Here is a 16,395-nt window from a genome sequence, read left to right on the forward strand (position 1 = left end):
CCCTTTTGGAACCTGTGGGGATTCTCATCACTGCAAGGGGCCCCTTCCAGAAGGTCCTATTGGTTGGCTCGTAGGCCAGGACACCACAGGCACCAGGGACACCCCAGAACTGGACTCCAGGCTCCTGCTGGCACTGAGGCACAGATGGAGGTATCCCAACCAATTTTAGCATCCTCATTGTTCTCTCCAGATGAGGCCTGGAGCCTCTCCACTGACGGACGACCATAAGACTTACCAAGACCTCTGAAAGCAGGTAGCCTCGAACCTAGGGGTCCAGGCTGAGGTGGTTAAGGAGGTGACACATGGCCTCCTGGATATCCTGTCACCCCTGGGCCCGTCCAGAGTGGCCCTACCAGTACATGAGGCTATCATAGAACCCATTAAAGCCCTTTGGCAAAGGCCCGTCTCCTTCCCACCAACAGCAAAACGCTGCCAGCAGAAGTACTTTGTTCCAGTAAAGGCGTACAAATTCCTCTTTACACCTTCCGCTCCTCCCATTGATGGTTACAGCAGCTAATAAGTGAGACTATCAGAGACAATCGGGCTCTACATCCAAAGCGAAGGACCCTAAAAAGATGGACCTCTTTGGGCACAAGGCTTACTCCTCAGGGACCTGCAACTGCATATAGCAAATCAGCAGGCCCTACTGGGGTGCTATTAGTTCAACATGTGGAAGTCGTTAAGGAAGGAAGTCCTTAAACTTACTTAGGACTCCAGGCTGGAGTTTGCCTCCCTAGCAGAGGAAGGGAAAATGAGCCTCCCTACAAGCTGCGTTGGACGCTGAGGCCAAATCAATGGTAATTATGGGCAGGATTTCCTGGTTACAGTCATCAGGGCTGCCCTAGGAGGTGCAACACAGCATTCAGGACCTCCCTTTTGAGTGCATGTCACTCTTCTCAGAGTAGATGGATGCTAGGCTATATGGCCTTAAGGACTTTAAGGTGATGTTGCAATCCCTGGGCCTCTACAACCTAAATCACCAGGTAGGATCAGCAGAGGAGAAGGAATAGAGGCTACAGGGGTAGGCCTCCACCTTCTCAGTCATCCTCAGAGGGTCCTACACAACAAGCCTCCCGCTATCCCAGTTCTCAAAGCATTAGTTTTGATGAGACACTCAAGTTCGGCATTTCAACCCCATCACATTGGATCCAGCTGTACATCCGTTTTCCAACTGCCTTTTCCATTTCCTGGATGCATGGACCCTGATTACTTCAGATAGATGGGTACTCAATACCATAGAAGTGGGTTACACCATCCAATTCTTACCTTTCCCTCCTTCCCACCTACCCTCTCTCCCCATCCCTCTTCAGGGACCCTTCAGCGGGTTCTTATACCGGCGTCATGAGTGAGCAGTGCCAGAGAGCACTAGAGTCAACCCGATGGACACTGCTAAGGGAAAAATTTCTGTCAACTGTGCTCAGAAAGCTTATGCTTAAGCCCAAATAAATGTTAGTCTCTGAGGTGCCATAAGGACTCCTACTCCTTTTTCTTTGTGCTCGGAGTGCACAAATACCTGGATTGGAATAGATGTGTGCAACACATCTCAGACAACAACAGTTACCGAAAAGTTAGTAACCATTTTGTCTGTGAATACCATAAAAGACTTGTCAGCACCTGGGCATGCTAGAACTGACTCTGTGCTCAGAGCTTCTTTCAGTTCATAAAAGCCTTGTTGATGCTGTTTGGACTAGACAACCTTGTGTGGCTTCCTCTGCTTACACAGATCAGTGACAGGAGCAGTCAGAATACGAAAATGCAGGATGAACCATCAATAATATCCTGCCATTCAATAAAGGATTGTGCCTATTTTCTTGTCTGGGGTGTGGGCCAATTCTTAGCCTCTGCTTTGGCAGAGTCTGGTTTTATACAGCCCCTCCCCAATCTATGGCTGAAAGCCGACTTCTGCCATCCCCACCTTGCATTTCTCTACTTTTAGTCAGGCCTGCTGTCAGAACGATGTGAAGCACCCACCTTACATAGGTCATGGGCTCGTCACAGATCAGACTGAAAGTACAAATATGCATATATGACAGGGCAAATCACCCCCAGGCCATCGACTAACAGATCTACTAGCCTCTGGCAGGCAGCTAGGGCCCCCTTGAAGCCAGAAGGGCCAGGAAACAGGTACATGCCCATGGTACAAATGAGTGACATATGCCAATTTGAGTCTGGCATCCAAGTCCAAAGGCCTCTGCTACTAACCTTTAATGAGGTCAACTGTAGTCAGGAATTGGACCCCTCCCAGCTTGTCCATTCTAGGCATAGGGCACATGTCAGCCACTGTAATCAAACATTTAGCTTTCTATAATCCACCTACAATCTAATAGACCCTTCCTCCTCAGGCATTAGAACAACAGGGGAGGCCTCTGGACTATTTGACCATTAGAATCACCCCCTACTCCTGCAGGTCAGTGACTCCTTTCTCTGGGCTGCTTTCCCAGGAACCCTGAAGGGTGAACTTTTTATTGGGGCCTGGATTCCACCTCGTAGACAGCAAGTGTGGTCTGGCCCCACTTACTTAAAAATGCCTGTAGCCCCCCTCTGATCTCTGCTTGCTGCGTGGAGGTGCAGAGAGGCCAGGGAGGGCCTGGATCCTGTTTCTGCCCACAGATCTATTAGGGGATTCTCTCCCTCCACCTACCAGCACCACAACTGGCCCCAGCCAGAGTCAATGATAATAGGGTTTCATCATGTTCACATGATACAGTTGGTGCCAGGGGGAGCAATTAGCTCTACCAACACCAATGAGAGGCCACTGATGGCAGTTCACTTTCTCCACTTTACACTGAGATGAGTGGAGGATTTATAAAACATGTCAAACTCCACCATGACGTAAAGCCATCCAGTCCATCTATAATACTCTGGGGGCGAAGCTAGGCCACATGCAGTAGTGTGAGTAACTAAAATATGCAAATTATTCATTGTACCTACCCACACTGCAGCGTATAATGGGTTTTAAAATGCTTTGGCTATTTTAGAAGAAATCAGAAGCAGCATCAAACACATCAGTATTTTATTTGAGGGAGAGTGGGTGTAACATGGGAGATGTTAACACGTATTTGCTGTAGTGCTCTGGTTCCAGGGGAATGGAACCAGGGAAAAGTAAAACATTCCTTAATCTCAGCCAAGCACCATTTTATTGTCTGAGTGAAAAGGTAACACAGGTGGATAGTCACACTCCTGGCAGTTAGCTGAACACACTGCCTTTTAAGCAGATTTGTGCAGAAAGCAGCCAGTGAGGAACAGTAGCTGCCTAGTGTCACAAAGGAAAGAGGGTTGCAAGTAGCACATGCTGACCCAACAAGGAGTTTAGACTGCAGGTGACCAGCGTGGATGCAGTGTTGTCCTCCCATGCCACGTTGAAAAATAATGGAAGTTTCTGACCACCCCCAATCAGAGCTTAGGACACCCAAGGTGTGTCCCTTTGCAGAAGCTGGATAAGTTTTTCAGGGGAAAGGCTGAAAGCCACTGATCACCAGCCCTTAACTTGGCAGCAGACCCACTCCACCAGTGGGAGTGTCAGAAGAGACAAGGGGCCAACAGGCCAGCAGCACTGTAACCTCCGTTCTTTCTAGAGCGGCTCCAAGCAGAGTTAGCAACACCAGGGTAGAAGCTCAGTACCCAGCGTATTCTGGAACACCCCTGGGTGCTAGCACTCAGAGCAGCTGGAGGAAATTTTAAGAAAAAAAGTCTTGGACAAAGCCCATGAGACTTTTTTTAAACCCCACACTAGCCTCCCCCACAGTCCAGAAACAACTGATCTTCAGCCTACTAGCATCGAGGCTTACGGTGCTGTTAACATTCAGAATGTTTATACTGCTGCTTAGTATAACCTAGAGGGTACAAAGGCACTTCCCCAGTACAGGGGCCCTCGTGTGTGAAACAGGGTCAGTATAAGCCCGTAGGCAACTGCTCCAGTTATCACCTTTTCCAGCCTGTTTCTTAGCCCTACATTCCCTGGGGCTTTACTTCTCAGTCTTGCAGCATCAATGTGACATGCTCCCAGCTCAGGCACAAGCCTTCACCTCAGCCCAGGAGGAAATCACAGATCGTATTCACTGTCCAAGAAAACGCTATTTGCCCAAGCAAGTCAAACTTGGCAATAAATACACCCTCACCCACCCAAGAGCAGCTCATCCATCACAGGCCCCAGGACATGCCTGGAAATGCCTTTGCTTATGCTCATCCCCAGTAGCATGACTTTCCTGAGGCAGAAAGAGGAGGCAAGAGTTGATGCTCCTCCGACAGCTTCCCCGTTTTGTTTAAGTGGTAAAAAGTAAAATGACATTTTAAAAACTAATTCAGCCACTTCACAGTTCTTTGGTACAGACATTGGCCACAACAACTGACCAGCACACTTGACACCACAAGCACAGTTTGCATATAAGTGTTTGCAATTTTTTTTTTTTTTTTGCTGTGTAAACCAAAGGGAAAATGCTTCCAAGACCCACGTGCCAGCCACCTGCCCTGAGTTTTTGTTTTGTTTAAAACACCCCCTATGCATAATTTATTCTATCCTCTGAAGGAGTCCAACAGGGAAAATCCCAGCTATCGCTTCCGCTCGCCCTTCTGTGTCCTCTTCTTCTCCTTCTCCTTCCGCTCCTGCTTGGCTAGCTTGTCCTTCTCCCGCTGGTGTCTGTCTTGCTCTTTTTTCTTCTGGGCCTCATCCCGCAGAGAATCTCTCTCCAGCTTCCTCGCGTTTACGACAGTCTCCACGTTTGTGTTACGGAACAACGCTGGGTGCAAGGTAAGGAGGATAAAGGACACGCCTTGGCTGGGCTCATGTAGGTCCCTGGGCTCTTTTCAATGCTCTCTCTCCCCGTGGGTATCTATTTAAACTGGTGTGTAGGAGTTAGTGCACACAGGCTGTAGTGGGGGCTGCCTTATTCCACTCTTTCCAGTAGCACCTAATATTGCAGCTTTCCTTTACCAGGGTCAGCAGTCCATGCTGCGCTCTCTCCGTGGCTGCTTTGCAGTGGACCCCCATAGAAAGCAGAAACTTAAAGGCAGCTTCTGGGTCCAGGTGCTATGTACAGCCAAGCTGTGCCCCCCTGCTGTGTGCCCAGGAAAGCAGCATGCATGGAAGCCGCCCTTCAGAGACGATTCTCTCACTTCACAGTCTGCCAAATGCTAGCCCCAGTGCATCGCCAGAGCCCCTCGGCCGCACGCAAAGGGCTGCCATAAGGGCCAGGAAAGAGATTCCCCCTCAGATTGCTGAGTAGGGTTTTTTCACAGCTCAGACCACAAACAGCCTTCCTGGCTCCTGCACTACATCTCCATGGGGTGAGGGGACTAGCCAGCAGTTCCACCAGCCGCACTCCCGGGTGCTAGGCTGGAGCGATGCTATGGACACCGACTACAGCCCCTGCTCAGGGCCCCAGAATCTCTCCTGCCTTGCTGAGCCACATCATTGGCACTGCCGCTCTGCTGGGGTCAGGGTGAAGAAGATTTGCTTCCCTAACCCCTGGCAGCACCCATCTAGACGCACATGGAATCTGGCTGCCCACACTGCTCAGGCATGGCCCATGCACCTGGTCAGAACTCCGCCCCGCAGAGTAACAGAGCTTGCGTCCTAGTAGCCATGGCTTCTGCTACACACGATGTGCAAAGGGAGGGAAATGGATTTGTGCCCTCATCTTTTGCTGCTTTATGAGATAAGCCTGAAGGTCTGGGGCGGAGGGCATAGCAAGGGAGGTGCTGCTTAGCTTTTCCATTAGAACAATCGGGAATGGCAATCCGGTTACACCCCCCTTTTGCTCTGAGATACTAAGGGCTGGACTGCACACATTTTGTACCCTTAACAGTACATCTTAAACTGACATGGTGACAGATGGCCAGTGCCTGTGAAAGCTGATGGGATTTTTACGTATTGTCTGTTAATGATGTTAGGATAAGGCCTTGGAGAGGCAGCATTGTAATTACTTTAAATCTACATGAATAGGTAAAGTGATACAACCCCCTTCTGTGGGCAGTGAGAGCTATACAGGAGGGCTCATCCTGGCCATGGCTACAAGTGTGACTAACCCTAGAACCTGACCCACCCCAGCAGGTCATACCAATAACTAGCAGTACAAAGCACTGTGCAGAGTTGCACAAGAACCTCCCAACAACAGGGGCAGATCCTCAGCTGGGTAAATCAGCTCCACTGACTCAAAGGAGCTCGGGTGACTTGCACCAGCTGTGAGCCTGCCCCAGACCTGGCTTGGGCTCTCTCCTTGTGTAGCTGAGGGGGGGGGGGGGGGGGACGACACACGCCGAACCTTTCAAGGAGTGCTCCCCCATCCCCTCCCCCACAGCGAGTGTCAGCTGCTTAAGTGAAATGTGGTTAGTAAGAGGGTAATGATCTGAAGACGTCACTCCTCCTTTCCTCCTGGGTCTGCAGGGAAGAGCGGCGTTTCCAAGGTAACGAAACCCAACAGTGGGGAATGGTAACTTTCAGATGTTTATACAGCAGGAAGCAGGTGAGGGAGAGAGAACAAAGGGAAATCCAGTGCAGCACTTACAGTCCTTCCAGACAAGCCTGTGGCGAGCAAGCTGGGATTTTCAAAGGATACATTTTTCTGATCCAATCGTTAGTGCTGCTGCAGTGGCTCCGTCCTGTTCATCTGCTCCAGTGAGAGAACTAAGGAAACTTGGAGACTATTAATGAAACTTTGCACCTTGAGAGAGTCTCCTTTGTCCTAGGATCTCAAAACACGTGAACAGTTCATTCTTTCAACACAACTGGCGAGGCGCCAGAAGCTGGGGCACAGACTGATCAAGGGACTTGCTCGGCGTCCCGCAGAGTGAGGAATGGCACCCAGGAGTCCGCACTCCTTTTCCTCAGCTCTAACACCAGGTAAAAGGCCCTTTATTTGAATACACCCAGCTCTCCACAGGAAAGCCTGCCCTCTGCCCACCTAGTCACTCCTGTCAGAGGAGCAGCCTGAAAGCCTTCTGCAGAAAGCGAAGGCTGCACACAATACATTGGCTGAGCGGGCTGCTGTGACCAGCCCATTCTATTCCCGGAAACTGCTTCCATGACCAGCTCTCACAAGCCATTGCAGGCTGTGGCCCAGCCCATATTGCTGCTGGGGTCTGGGATGCCAAGGTCAGTGCACAGGAGGGGGCAGGAAGTCGCTCCCCACTGCTACCCAAACCGGCACTGCACAACTGGCTAGGGCATTAGAGCCCTCCTCCAAAACACCAGGTAGCAGCTGCTGCCAGAGGCAAGTTCAATAGAACAATGATCTGCTCTGATCTAGCGGGACATAGGGTGCTGCCATCGGGAAAACTAGTGATAGAAAATGAAACAGTTTCCCAGAGCAATAGCTCCCTGCCTTTGCTTTGCTTCCACTGTGCTGCACAGAACACTGAGCGATACCACTCCTGCCAAACCAGCTACAACAGAATAGAAGGGGGCTTGAGTGGGCCTAGGTCACTAACTGAAAGCCAGGGGAAGCAGATTTAAACGTTCACCCTCAAAAGCAGCCTGGGACGGTGGCCAGCACATTCTCAACATGGGGCTTGTGGTAGGGAAAGGATATTCCTCCTCGTCTGTTACATTGGCATACTGGGCCAGGAGGGCAGCTTTCCTCAGCTTCTCATCCTGGGAAACCTCCTTTGGCTTCACGACGATTTGGGCCTGCTTTTCGATCATGCTGGCAATGGCCTGGATCTCATCTGGGAAGGAGAGAAACCGGCATTAATGAGTGCCTCCACTACGGCCAGCACCTGGTGTCTGACATCTCCAAATAGAGGCCATGTGCCTTTTCTCAATAGGCAATGGCTGGCATGTTTGTCTGCAAAGCCTTTCAGGCAAAGTGCTTCACACACTTTACATGTATAGCACAACTGAAATGCAGGACCTCTGGGGAGGAGCATGATGGTCAACCAGCACACTGCTGGGGAAGGAGGGAGGAGAATAAAGAAAGTTTTGGCCAGTGAAATCCCTCCTCTTACAAAAATTGCCATGGGATCTTCAGAGTTCACAGAGCAGACAGGCTGGACATTATTAAAGCTGTAACCCAGCAAGCTAGGTGTGGAACGCTAGCTGCGTGCTTCAGAAAATGAAGGAAGGGTGGAGCTGGACCCTGCTGAGATTTGAACCTGTGGCTTGAGGGAGTTGGGTTATTTCAGAGCTGTGGCTGAGGAGTCCAAGCCACGGGCTGTTGGAGGAAATGGATCAGACCCTCGCAATCTGGTTAGACCGACCACCTTTGGTTCAAAAGAAAGCGCACAATATTTTCAAATTCTGCAAAATTCTGCAGAGTTTTTAAATGTTTTTGGCACAGAATTCCCCCAGGAATAGTTATTGGTTGTTATTTGTGTTGTGGTAGTTCCTAGGAGTCCCAGTCACAGAGCAGGACCCCACCGTGCTTGGTGCTGTACAGACACAGAACAAAAAGACTCTGCCTCAAAGTGTTTATGATCTAAGTATAAAACAAGAAACAACAGATGGATACAGAAAGGGGGAGCACAAGGAAACACGGACACAATACTGGTCCTCATGATGGGCCGTGGTCTCACCACACCAGCTGCTTAACTATTCTCAAATTTTCTGTAAGCATCACAGCAAAGGAGGTTTAAGGAGGGATTTGAAAGAGGATAACGAGGTAGCTTTGTGGATGTTTACGTGGCGCTCCTCCCAGACACGAGGGGCAGCATGGGCAAAAGCATGAAGGGGCTTGTTAAACACCTCTATCAGTATAGAAGTGCTTATACCAATATAGCTTATGCCAGAGGTTTGGGGAATCAACATACGCTATACTGGTATAAGCATTTTGACACGGATCATCCCTCTAACCACATAGCTATGCCAGGAAAACTTACTTACATATTTCTTTAAACAAGGAGAAGCAAACCCCTCCACGGCAGGTTGCACTGTCCAGGCCTGAGCACCTACGGAAACCTAGGCGTAGCCCAAGCTGTAGGTTTTTGTGGAGGAAGGTTTTACACAGTCTAATGGAAGAAGTACTCTCGTCCCCCTGCAGGACTATGGACCCAAACAGCAGCAGTACAACCAACCAACCATTCTAAGCAGAATGAAAGGCAAAAACGCAGCAATGCCAATGAACAGTAAAGGAGATTTGCAACCAGCTTAGTAATCTCAGGCTTTACTGCTAACAAAGCTCAGGGTTCTTAGGTGTCAGAGTCTCATCGTGACAGTGTCCCTTGTATTACATGAGCTATTTGACTAAGACGTGCGAAGCGTCAACACTACCTTCTTTTTCTTCTCTTACGCCAACATTCTGAGCTTCAGACCACTTCACGACTATTTCCCTGCAGACATCTGGTAACAGATCTTCTTCCTAGTAAGAGAAACAGAGAGGTTCGGTTTCTGAACTGAAAGTCAGTCTGCTTTAAAATCAGCATGAATAAAAGACTCCTAAAGAATCAGAACAGCAAGAGCCAAGCCTGAAGTACAGATTTAAGCGGAGTATGAAGAGTTAATGGGATATAAGCAGTTCTTAAATTCTTTGTTGAACTGGGGCGAACACAGAGAAATTTTCCATGGCCCTTACATAGTTTAAATATCTGTCATAGCCTTCAGGTGTGTGTTGAGGTGATCCTCACACAAATATCAGCACAAAGGTTTTGATCACTTTGCAGCATTTCAGGAGCTGCTGTGCTGGTATTTTTCTTACTTTAATGAGATTCGGCGCTGGCAGGGTGTGCTGGGTTCATAGCCCTAGCAAGTGGTGCCCTCTGCCCGCAGCGCGGAGCAGGCACAACATGGGCAGAAGCTTCCCACCATCAACAGTCGGTCTGAGCGCTGTTCTGAATGGGACCACCTCGAAGATTGTCACAGTGACTTTTTGGCTAAAACATTCCACTACTCCTTCCACCAGTTCAGCTCCCTTGGTGGCAGCACTAGCACGGGCACCAGATGTGCTGTGTGGCATAACTCAGCTGAGAAATGTTTCACATGGTGCTCCACACACCCATGCCAGTCTGGAGCTCCCCTACACTGTCCTAGGAGCCCGGCATGCTAGGCACTGGACAAACAGAACAGGAAGACAGTTCCTGTCCAAAGAGTGTACAGACTAGGGATAAGACAAAAGCCAACAGGTGGATACAAACAGTCTGCCGGGGAGTACAAGAAAACAGAGGACAATACTGGTCAGCACGATAGGCAGTGCTCTCAGCAAACCAACAGCCCAACTGTTGTTTTTATAGGCCTCATGGCAAAGCCATCTTCTCGGAGATCCTTCCTGTTCCTCAAGCAAAGGAAGACAGAAGAGAAGGTAGAAGATTCTGGAAGTGAGCTGCTGGCTAGGTAAGTGGTAGAGAGTGATGGGCTTTGGTTTTGTGGAACATGGACCCACCTTCTATGGGGTGAAGGGGCTGTGTTGGATGGCCTCCCCCTCAGTAAAGGGGGACCAGTCTCCTCAGGAACAGGCTGGCTAGAGTCATCAGGAGGGGTTTAAACTAATAGCAAAGGGGAAGGTAAAAAGAGAGACGATATGATGACAAAATCAAGAGGTTAAGAACAAAATTAATCAAGAAACCAAAGGACATGAAGAGAAGAAATTCTTGAATTGTTGACATACCAGTGCTAGGAGCTGGGTAACAAACTAGAGGATTGGAATTGCTTATTTAGGAGCATAAATTCGATCGAGTTGGCATTACTGAACCCTGGTGGGATGAGTTGCATGACAGGAATGTTAAAATAAATGGTTAGGAAGGATCAAGGGGGCAAAAGGGAAGGGGAAGTGGCACTATGTCAAAAATGGCATTACCTGCTTCCGAGTCACTGATAACTCAGAAGAAAATGATCCTTGATGCTCATGGATCAAGATCTTAACAGCTAAAGCACAAGATGGGGTACTAGCTAGTGTCTGCTACAGCCCACCAAATCACACTAAGGAACAGGATGACCACCTGCTTACACACCTATCTACAGTGTGTAGGAAAAAAAGCTGCATGATCACACAGGACTTCAGTCTGAATGACATATACTGGAGGTCTCATGCTGCCAAGACTAAAACATCCTTGGAATTTCTAAACATAATAGATGACAATTTCCTAACCCAAAAAGTGTTGCAGCCAACATGGAGGAATGTTATGTTAGACCTTGTCCTAGCAGATAAAGAGGAACTGGTCATAGAACTAAAAATGAATGGTCGCTTAGGTACAAGTGATCATGACTGGCTCACATTTATAATGTACAAGCAGAATAAAGCCCAGACCAGCAATACATATACTTGGCACTTTAACAGGACCAATTTCACAAAGCTGAAAACAGATAAGAGCCAAATCAGCTGGGAGTAAGAATTTAATCAGAAAAGTGTGAATGAAAATTGGGAATAATTTAACACCACCTTAGGAGATACCCAAAAAGCTAACTTCCCACAACTGAGGAAGAAGGCTGTGCTGGTTAAAAAAAGTCATCCTGGTTTAGAGGGGAAATGAAGGAAACTGTAAAAAAAGAAACTAATATTTAACAAATGGAAGAAAAGAGAAGTTGATAATGAATATAAATCAGAAGTTAGGGATTGTAAAAAATTGGTAAGGGGAGCCACGGGCACAAGGAGAAATCTATGGCCAGCAGAATTAAAGACAACAGGGAGTTTTTTTTAAATATATTAGGAACAAAAAGAATACTGACAAGGGTATTAGTCCATTACTAGATGGAAGTGGCATAGATTCCGGAGTGCTGTCCATCACAGCTCAACCAAGGAATGTAGTTGTTTCACCAGCTGTTTCTCTCTCATCTCCCCCTAAAATGGGAGTTTAGAGACCAGGCAATAATTCACAAAATAGGGAAACACCAGCAGAATTCACACTGGATTTCTTCATTTCGAAAAAGGCTACAGCAGTGGTTCTCAAGCTTATTTGATCAAGCCCCCTTCTTTGTGTCTGTAGTAGTTTATGGCACCCCCGCCACACAAGTACATACACCAATAAAAAAAAATCAACATGCAAGTCTCACTAAATATTAAAAACAGCAAGGCACTGATTCATACAGAGCCAACGATCCATTGTAGTAAGAGCAAAAGCAAAACTGTGATCGTTGCTTGCAATGAAAGGTGCGCACCGCATCATAGCAAAGTGATTAACATACCGATGGCAGCGACTCTGGTTAATGCTATCGAAGTTTAACAGAAATCTGTCAAAATGCACAGCACCACCTAGAGTCAAACACACAGCACCTTCAGAGGTAGGGTGACCAGATCTCCCAAATTTTGGGTCTTTTTCTTATATAGGCTCCTATTACCCCCCACCCCCATCCCGATTTTTCACATTTGCTGTCTGGTCACCCTAATCTGAGGGACTGATATGTGTGGAGGAATCAACTTGGCTAGTTATTCATTACTGTGGTTAAAATGTGAACAGTTCCCCCACCACCACCACCACCAAAAAAAGCTTCTCATGCCCTCCTCCACCCTCATTTGAGAACGTCTGGTCTACAGATATCTCACCTGACAGCTCACCAGACTCACTGGCTAACAGCCCTGAAGTTCAGAAACGGATAGATTCATAAGTCAAACACTTAGAGGTTTTGAGTGTTTCTCAGAGGACAGATGATCATGACAGACAATAAGTTTGTCTTATATAGTTTTAAGGGCCTATTACAGGACGGTACCATGTTATTTGACTCAGAATCAAAGATGATTTAACCCTATAGACGCCAGTAAATGAGCAGAATTGCAAAACCTTAAGCACCCAGCCTCATAAACAGACAACTGCATAGAGGCTCGGAAAAAGCAGAGAGGTCAATCGGGACTAAGCTCTTCCCATGGGACAAAGCCAACCAGTCACAGGAAGAGAGTATCAGGGGAGTGAGAAGGAAAGTCCCAGGATACTATATATCCAGAGAGCGCAAGGTCAGGGCGATTATAGCAAAACACAGGATGACCACATGGGTCCCAAGATGTAACCCGATCAGGGGACAGTCTTGAAATGACACAAGTCAGGGTTTAACCCCCTTTACAGACAGGACCCGAGCCTAGAGACAGAGGTACAAGAAAAAGGGGGTGGGGATGGGGATGAATAATCATCAACAGGCTGGACCCTAGGACTAAGGCGGGGCATCAACACAGGTGAGGAAAATTGGGGGGGTCACGTGGGGAGGCCTTCAGCGTCCGCGGGCGTCGGGGCTGGGGTGAAAATCTCGCAGGGTCTCAAGCTCTGAGGGAGTCAGAACCAGGGGAAAATTAACACGCAGAAGAGACGAGGGGGGGGGGGCGTGAGCTGCTCCCCCCGCCTCCTGCGGTCGGGGGGAAATAACTCCTCCCAGACTCCCCCCCGTGTGTGGGGGGGTCAGCACCCCGCCCCCATCGCTCCCGCCCCGGCTCCCAGCCCCGCGCCCTCACCAGGCAGGCGGCCAAGACCCCGTGCAGCGCGTCCAGCCGCTCCTCGTCGCTCTCCTCCTCCCGCAGCAGCCCCTGGATGTAGGTGGCGTAGACGGCCCGGTCCAGCCCCAGCACGTCCAGCCGCCCCGCCAGCCACGGCTCGAAGCCGCCCGGCCCGGCCGCCGCCGCCGCCGCCGCCCCGCCGCTGGGCGCCGCCATCTTGGAGCGGGGGTGGCTAATGCGCTGCCTGCGGGCCGCTGAGGGGCCCTCTCTGCCCATGCGCAGGGGCTTGGGCATGCGCAGCTCTGGGCACAGGAGGCTCACGGGAGCCTGAGCGCTTCCCCCCGCCCTCGTCCAGACTACGGCAGCCGCTTGGGCCAAACTCCTGGAGTCCGAGCGGCTGGAGCCCGCCCTGTCCCCTCCCCCACGCCCGGCTCACCGGGCAGCGCCCGCCGCGGGGACACGGCGCGGGTCAGCCCCGACCTGTCAGCGCCCCCGTGCGGGAAACAGGCCTGGCCGGGCCGCCGGCTGCAGCGGAGGGGACGGACACACGGCTGGGTAGCTGGACGGCTCCGTGCTGGGCGGACAGACACACGGCTGGTAGCTAGATGGATGGCTGGACGGACAGACACACGGCTGGTAGCTAGATGGCTGGCTGGACGGACAGACACATGGCTGGTAGCTCGACGGCTGGCTGGCTGGACAGACACACGGCTGGGTAGCTAGATGCCTCGGTGCAGGTTGGACAGACACACGGCTGGGTAGCTAGATGGATGGCTGGACGGACAGACACACGGCTGGTAGATCGATGGCTGGCTGGCTGGACAGACACACGGCTGGGTAGCTAGATGGATGGCTGGACGGACAGACACACGGCTGGTAGATCGATGGCTGGCTGGACGGACAGACACACGGCTGGTAGATCGATGGCTGGCTGGCTGGACAGACACACGGCTGGTAGCTCGACGGCTGGCTGGATGGACAGACACACGGCTGGGTAGCTAGATGCCTCGGTGCAGGTTGGACAGACACACGGCTGGGTAGCTAGATGGATGGCTGGACGGACAGACACACGGCTGGGTAGCTAGATGGATGGCTGGACGGACAGACACATGGCTGGTAGCTCGATGGCTGGCTGGCTGGACAGACACACGGCTGGTAGCTCGACGGCTGGCTGGACGGACAGACACATGGCTGGTAGCTCGATGGCTGGCTGGACGGACAGACACATGGCTGGTAGCTCGATGGCTGGCTGGCTGGACAGACACACGGTTGGGTAGCTAGATGGCTGGCTGGACAGACAGACACACAGCTGGGTAGCTCGACGGCTGGCTGGATGGACAGACACACGGCTGGGTAGCTAGATGGATGGCTGGACGGACAGACACATGGCTGGTAGCTCGATGGCTGGCTGGCTGAACAGACACACGGCTGGGTAGCTCGACGGCTGGCTGGATGGACAGACACACGGCTGGGTAGCTAGATGCCTCGGTGCAGGTTGGACAGACACACAGCTGGGTAGCTAGATGGATGGCTGGACGGACAGACACACGGCTGGGTAGCTAGATGGATGGCTGGACGGACAGACACACGGCTGGTAGCTCGATGGCTGGCTGGCTGGACAGACACACGGCTGGGTAGCTAGATGCCTCGGTGCAGGTTGGACAGACACACGGCTGGGTAGCTAGATGGCTGGCTGGACGGACAGACACACGGCTGGGTAGCTAGATGGCTGGCTGGACGGACAGACACACGGCTGGGTAGCTAGATGGCTGGCTGGACGGACAGACACACGGCTGGGTAGCTAGATGCCTTTGTGCAGGTTGGACAGACACACGGCTGGGTAGCTAGATGCCTCGGTGCAGGTTGGACAGACACACGGCTGGGTAGCTAGATGGATGGCTGGACGGACAGACACACGGCTGGGTAGCTGGATGGATGGCTGGACGGACAGACACACGGCTGGGTAGCTGGATGGATGGCTGGACGGACAGACACACGGCTGGGTAGCTAGATGGCTGGCTGGACGGACAGACACACGGCTGGTAGCTCGATGGCTGGCTGGACGGACAGACACACGGCTGGTAGCTCGATGGCTGGCTGGCTGGCTGGACAGACACACGGCTGGTAGCTAGATGGCTGGCTGGACGGACAGACACACGGCAGGGTAGCTGGATGGCTGGGTAGATGTGTAGTGTTGTGGAGCCCTGTCGCTCCCAGGATGGTACAGACATTAGCTTGGTGAGAGAGATGAGCTTCAGAACTCTTCCTCAGATCTGGGACAGGAATTCCAATCTGTGACACTCTGAGTAAGTTTCCCAGACCTGCAGAAGAGCTCTGGGTGGCTCAGAGGCATGTGTCTCTCACAACAAAATATATTACCTCACCCAGCTTGTCTCTCACATGAATAGATGGATGGACAGAGGAATGAATGAATGAATAATAGACAGATAGATGGACGGGTGGATCAGATAAAGAGGGGATAGATCAGATAGATTGCAGATTAACTAAAGTACCTTTGGGATGAACTGGTAAATGGAATAAAGCTTGGATGGAGAGAGAGATTGGACAAAGCTCGGAGGAATAGAAAGGTAGGTGGGTAGGTAAAGCTGGAATGGGTAGATTTAAATATAGTTAAAAGTAGGAAAGACAGATTAGGTACTGTCAGGATAGATTTAAATAGACAACAATACTTAGTCCTTAAATTGTCTTACTTTGCAAAGATGAGATGGTATCTTTATTCCCCACTTTTAGAAATAGGGAAATTGAGGCACAGAGAGCGGAAGAGACTTGCCAATGGTTGCTCAGAAGTTAGTAGCAGAGCCAGAAATAGAACGTAAGCCTCTGTCTCCCTGTCAGGGTCCAAAAGCTGCCCCAAAGTTATACAAAGCCGCACTCATTTTTAATGCTGTACTGTGTTCCCTGGCAACAACAGATCAAACTGCAATGCACCACCTTGTTCTGAGTGGGTGGGTTGGGCCTGTAGAAACGACCGTCCTCGCTTGCAGGGTTCCACCTTGAGCCAAAGCTGCCTGTGTGCTGCCAGACACGGATTTCCCAACAGCATCCTGAAAGTACTGCACTGTGATCTGCTGGCAGCGGCAGCGTGTTCCCTACT

The 16,395-nt window shown here is 50.6% G+C and overlaps 1 protein-coding gene across 1 annotated transcript; it reads right to left on the reverse strand.

Moving 5' to 3' along the window:
- Nucleotides 1-2,996: 2,996 nt before the first annotated feature.
- CCDC43 (coiled-coil domain containing 43) lies at nt 2,997-13,589 on the reverse strand. Its single transcript, XM_039504177.1, has 5 exons — nt 13,299-13,589; nt 9,203-9,290; nt 7,527-7,662; nt 6,555-6,613; nt 2,997-4,736 (listed from the first exon to the last, which is right to left on the reverse strand). Exons 1-5 carry the CDS (start codon nt 13,572-13,574, stop codon nt 4,549-4,551), a joined length of 747 nt encoding a protein of 248 aa, XP_039360111.1. The 5' UTR covers nt 13,575-13,589; the 3' UTR covers nt 2,997-4,548.
- Between the last annotated feature and the right edge of the window lie 2,806 nt (nt 13,590-16,395).

The sequence above is a fragment of the Mauremys reevesii genome, linkage group 17, assembly GCF_016161935.1.
Source record: "Mauremys reevesii isolate NIE-2019 linkage group 17, ASM1616193v1, whole genome shotgun sequence".
Classification (NCBI taxonomy): Eukaryota; Metazoa; Chordata; order Testudines; family Geoemydidae; genus Mauremys; species Mauremys reevesii.

Excerpts from the sequence above, each read along its gene's own strand:
- CCDC43 (XM_039504177.1), bottom strand. The coding sequence starts at position 13,574 with ATGCCCAAGCCCCTGCGCATGGGCAGAGAGGGCCCCTCAGCGGCCCGC. Across the intron at positions 7,663-9,202 it reads CGTAAGAGAAGAAAAAGAAG|ATGAGATCCAGGCCATTGCC; the intron begins GTAGTGTTGACG and ends TCTCCTTCCCAG. Across the intron at positions 4,737-6,554 it reads AACGATTGGATCAGAAAAAT|CGTTGTTCCGTAACACAAAC; the intron begins GTATCCTTTGAA and ends CCTTGCACCCAG.